At 38.1% G+C, this 5,783-nt stretch overlaps 1 protein-coding gene across 1 annotated transcript in view; it reads right to left on the bottom strand.

Annotated features, from left to right (window-relative positions):
- The window catches only part of CUL1 (cullin 1), a 34,829-nt gene that overhangs the window by 4,963 nt on the left and 24,083 nt on the right, over window positions 1–5,783 (bottom strand). Inside the window, exons 11-16 of the mRNA XM_008944436.1 lie at window positions 4,810–4,858; window positions 4,143–4,274; window positions 3,498–3,615; window positions 2,421–2,497; window positions 1,538–1,669; window positions 245–337 (exon numbers count right to left, since the gene is read on the bottom strand). Of these exons, the coding sequence (XP_008942684.1) occupies window positions 245–337; window positions 1,538–1,669; window positions 2,421–2,497; window positions 3,498–3,615; window positions 4,143–4,274; window positions 4,810–4,858 (601 nt within the window). The remainder of the gene's footprint in view (window positions 1–244; window positions 338–1,537; window positions 1,670–2,420; window positions 2,498–3,497; window positions 3,616–4,142; window positions 4,275–4,809; window positions 4,859–5,783) is intronic.

Below are 5,783 nucleotides of genomic sequence, written 5' to 3' on the forward strand. Positions count from 1 at the left end.
AGACATTCTAGTCACGAACAGGAGTGCACACACACCAAGATCCATCAGTACACTAGGCAGTTATAATTGCAGGCAAGTAAACCAGGAAAGTAAGCTGACCAAGACTACAGGACACCTGTCTCCTCCAGGACAGAAACCAGCTGGCTTCAAGCACATCTAATCTCGATCTCTTACAATAGCAGAAGAGCCCTGAAGACCCAAAGACTTGTTTACAAGAGTGTGGTAAAACGTGCAAAGCCACTACCATTTTTATTTGGGTACTGTCTGTCAGCTGCTGCACGGTGTAGGCATCTTCTGTGTTGTACTGCAGTAAAATTGCCATCTGGAATGTGGATGCCTAACAGATCCAAAAAAAGAGAACAAAGGGAAGGGGGGTGGGGGGGAACCAGAAAATGAGAATGAACAAACATACTTTCTGCATTCGAACAGCCTGGAATTCACCAGTTAAACACATATACTGGAATATCTGGACAACAGAGAGTTGCCAACTAGTGCTAATCATCACACAATACAGAAATACCTGATTTTATACAAGCAGAACTCTACCTTCCTGCATTCTCTAGCCATAAACCTTAAGATTATGATCATTAACTACCTGCAGACACTTCAAGTCTTCTATTACAGTGTCAAAACCTTATCTTCGTACTTGCTAACATAATTTGAAATTATTTTATTCTGTTACTCCCTCTTACCCATTTAATCTTCATTAAAACCTACACAGACTACTGAATTCATCCTCATAACCCTCCCAACTCCAGCAGAATAATGAAACCAAATTTATAAACAAGGCAACTAACAGTGGCTTACTCACATCTACCACCACAGGGTGAACATACGTTGATGACAATTTCAGCATCTGAGATTATCTTTTTATTCTCACTGTTGTGAGCTCCCTACCTCTGACTAGTTTTAGAGAGAAAGCAGGCAGGGAAGTATAAGCATCATGAGATTTTATGCAAAGAGGCTGCAGTTGTCTCATACAACCTTTTTCAACACCTGTTTAAGCCATGCGTAATGTGCTTTCTCTTCTAAGCCAATTTTCTTTTAAACACAGACCTCAAGTATCAGCAGAGCAAATAAATCAAACATTAGAATAAAGGCTCGAATAATCACAACACCAACAGCCATCTGGGGAGGGCTAATATTCATATTCACTTCAGTCACACCGAGCTGTAGCCATCAGGCCTTGCATCTGTGCTTTGCTTTACTGAAAGCAGCATGATTCACAGGAACAGAGCCAATGAATGCATGTGAGCATCATCAGTGTGTGTGTGTGTACATGTGAACACTCACACATACACCCAGTTAAGGAATGGGACGAATAATTTAATGAACTTAATTGTGATGCATCATTACATACTGTTAATTAATATTTTGACATACAAATAGAATACAGTTCAATTCCCTGTATTAACTATTAAAATCAGCATGGTGGGACACAAGTACTGACATGAACTCCACTACAACACCTACACATCATTCACCCTCTGAATGCACTGAGCACCAAGTGTTTCTGTGGGTAGGATGTTCTCCTCACCTGTAACGTGTACCTGTTTTTGAAACAGTTGGTAACCAGCTCCCCTTTGGACAGCTGATACAACCAGGTTAGTTTTCTTCCACTATGTCGACTGGCATAAAATGCAGTGAATCTCTGATAGCTCCGTTCTAACTGTATAAAAACAACAACAAATAAATAATTGAAATTATTTACCATTACTAGACCATGCTCTGGAAACAACAAAGGGGAATTAAATCTGATCCCCCTCGACTGCCATGCTGTCTGAGTAAGACAGAAATTCAAAGTATCCAGATTCTTCAGACTGGATGAAAATCACCCCTTGCTATGAGTTTGCCTTCTAAAGTGCCATTAATAATAAAAACCCAAACAAATGTTTTAAGTTCCATTTTTCTTTTTATGATATATTAAAAGAAATGCCCGTTCTAGCCTTGTTTAACTACTTTCATCCTCCAGGTAACAGCGGTTAAACCTATTTCTCATGTTAAGTATTCATGTCTTGTCTATTCTGGATAAACACTCAACCGAAAACGAGTTAGTATAACATCTAAAGATTTTGCTGGACAGAGCTGAAGCAATGCCAAGAAAAAGCTTCTTAAATAACAGCACACACAGAAAAATACACTAGCAAAGATTTGCTTCAGTTACTGTTGAGTATTTTGAAGAACAATTCATTAACCAGAGTCTTCCCAGAGGGGAGAACAGTTACATACTCTACACAGTCCCCCCCTGCTACCTCACTCACTCGTCTTGTTTCAAACATCCTCCAGCCAAACAGGCAGAAGCCATAGACCATTCCAGTCCTCTCTGACACTCAACAAGACAGGAGGAGACACCAGCCTTGTAAAACAAGCTCCTCACACGACCCCTGCAGGCTCAGAGGACCCAAGCGCCCGCGCCTCACCTCGGACGGCAGAGCAAAGGTGCAGGACTGCTGGAACGGCCACGACCCCGAGCTCAGCACCTGGATGCTGAAATCCACTGGAAGAGAGGTGGAGAGCCTGAGCTGCATCGTCCCCCTCCTCCCACCCACCCTCCCAACACAGTCCCAGTTCTAGCACAAACATGCAATGGTTCTGCCTGTAGCTTAAACTTGGTAAAAAAAAAAATCACTAAGCAGCGTGTATGTTCTTTATTCAGACCAGAAAACAAAGGAATTCATTCATCTAAGATGTCACAGCAGTTGGACAGCTCTGAATTCACTGTGACAGTCACTCAATCTTCTCTCATTTGTAGAAGTTATTACCCTGTTTCTGTCCCCACAACAGATTTCTCTTTCGACGTGCAAGGGTGAAAATTCTGTGCCCATTTCTACATGTAACTAAAACTTATCACTCCACAGTGCACAGCTGCAAGAGTGAACATTTCACATTTGTGCATTTTGGGCAAGTCAGTAAGAATAATACAAAAACTAAGTGAAATTTAAACTAATTTTAAATTTAAAATTTTACTTGAAATTTTGCTAAGTAAAATAAAATTCGTGACAATGCACAACTCTAATCAAACAAATAATGATCAGTTCTTTAAAGAATTTCTTTCGACGTGCTTCAATGAAAAAATATTTCTTTATTAAAAAAGTGATACATCTGTCTGACAACCTAAACTACATCCTTTTTTTCCTTAATACTCCTACTCAAGCATGGATTTAAGCCATGTTGTGTTCAAAATCAAAACTATTCAAAGAAAATTATCTTTCCAATAAAAGAGAGACAGGATTCAAATTAATTTACTTACATAACTAAACATGAGCTGCAAAACCAGGACGAGGGTACCCATAACAGAGGATAAGTGCAATTAGAAGACAAACTCTACACCTAAAAGACTAATTTAAAAATCCTAGCTACCTTGGTCAAAGTAATACTAACTGTGACTTCTGGGGGTAAGGTACCTAAAGTCAAATGCTTCCCTCATGCAGTTAACTCTACAGAAAGAATAGGAAGGTGAACTACTCAACAGCAACTTAGGTAAATGTATTACTTACAATCTAAGGGTTCAGAATTGGTCAGGTGCTTTTTGAACTGCTCGTTCAAGTCCTTGCTGACACCAATATCTTGGAACATCCGCTGCAGCTTGGAGGTATACTCAAAACCACAGGCTTGCTGTATTTTAAAAGCACAGATACGTCAGCAAGACATTTTTGACACTGAGGGAGAACAAACTACCAGAGTCTTTCCTGAAACGATGTACAAAGTTCAGTACTGTCCTTGCTCAAAGTACTGATCATAACAACACGTGCTCTTTAACTGCTACCACAAATTGAGTAGCATTTTCTTTCAAAAATGGAGAACACAATCAAACAGACTTCTAAATGAATGTTAGATCATATTTTGCTTGACCATGAATGAACAAGGGTTAATGAAATTAAGCCACTTTTCAGGAGTCATTCCCTTGGACAATTACATCCATGTCATCCCTATGGATAAGAATAATCAAGCTTAATGAACTCCATCAGACAGAAGGCTCCAGAAGGTTTCAAAAAAAAAAAAAAAAAAAGGAAAATACCTAGCTTGTGCATTTTTTCTATTGTACATAAGATAATGAAGTGAAAGAACATACATCAGTGCTTTCCAAGGCAGTCTGAAGATACGCAGTATGGTAGGTGATGGGACAGTCACAGAATACTCACTTTTAGTTTGGAGATCATGCTTGCCTCAGCATCATCACTAGCACTGTTCTGATGTACAAGTCTTTTTGCCAGCATTTTAGCATAGAATTTTTGAAATACATCTTTATCCTCAATGTACTTGAAGACAACCATCTGGAAAAGCCAAGATAATTTATAATGAAAAGATATTTAAACATTTGTCTTGAAAATAGCTGTAGCAGTAGCTACTTCATTAGAACTTAAATTTTTAAGGGATTTTGCTTTTTTGGTTGTGTTTTCAGAGGAGGGGAGAGTGGTAGTGTTTGTTTTAAATGTGGATAACTATTTTAAACACATTAACTGTATATTCCAACGTACACGCCTTACATATGAATATATACTGCATATATTTCTAATGAAATAAAAATACGTTGTAGAAATTACTTATATGTGTATACAAAACCAAAGTGGCTAATTCCATTTAGCTTCTTCAAATCTGCTGCAAATGGCTGGCATTTTGTTTTAGTAAAAAAAATAGAAAAAAATAGAACCAATAAGCCACACAGAGATCAAGATCATTAATGAAAAGCTGAAATATTAAGTAATGAAATAAAAAATAGAAAATGTTTTCTCTCATCTGCCTTGTATGACACTATTACAAACTTGTCAAAGCTTACGCAGAAGAGACAAGCATTTATAGATATCTTACCACTTGATTGAGTGTATCTTCCAATTCTGCTTCTTCTGGATTCTTTGAGCTGCAAATAAAGAGGTGTATTTTTTAATGAGTCTCAGCACTGCTGAATTGAAACAACATATGGATGTATATGGAAATTTCTTAAATAAAGGATCACAGCTTGAGTAATTCTGGGATCAAAGACTCTTTAGAGAGGAAATCGTGTAATGAAATGAACACTCCACATCTAAGCAATTCTGAAGTACATGGCTTTCAAACAATATGTTGAAGTCCTGGAATTGCTTGGAATTTCCTGATGGCTTGATACTTCTCAGGATTTAAGGGTTTCTCTCCTCCTGCCTTCTTTTCTGCAGCTAAAAGCTATCTTCATTTCTTTTCTTAGATAGTAGAGTGAAAAGAAAACTGCTCAGAGCTGACTCTTGACTGGGTGAGTGCTCATGTGACATCACATTGTTTTCCTCCATATCATGCCTGTCCATGAGGCATACCCCAAACCTACCCTGCAGAGAGCTGTATTTATAGCATTTATGAAGTATTTATAAAGGGGAAAATGAATAAATTCTTTGCTGAAGGAAGGAATGGATGGGGAAAAGTGGGCAAGTTCTTTTGGTTTTCGGTTGTTTGGTGGTGTTTTTTTCTCCTCTTCTACAATTGTCAGAAAAGTTGCCAGTGACAAAACTGACACCAATCCAGTATGAACTGAACTCATACCAACTCAATAGATGAGCTCCTGAGTCATTTGAAGTCAAATAGCTTAATTCTGAACTACATGAGGTCAGAAAGCAGTTTTTTGTCCTCCTCAATTTCTGCCCAGTTAGAACATATAGAGAAAACAATAGGAGGAAAGCAAGAATTTAATGGAAAAATGGAATCTATGTCTCTTCTTTACAACATGCAACAACTCAAATTCTGAGTTAAAAAAACACCCCACCCCTAAAAATACTCTTCTGTTTTATTAAAATAACCTAGTTACCTATAGGGATAGA

The sequence above is a fragment of the Merops nubicus genome, unplaced genomic scaffold (genome assembly GCF_000691845.1).
Source record: "Merops nubicus isolate BGI_N331 unplaced genomic scaffold, ASM69184v1 scaffold21967, whole genome shotgun sequence".
In the NCBI taxonomy this organism is placed as follows: Eukaryota; Metazoa; Chordata; class Aves; order Coraciiformes; family Meropidae; genus Merops; species Merops nubicus.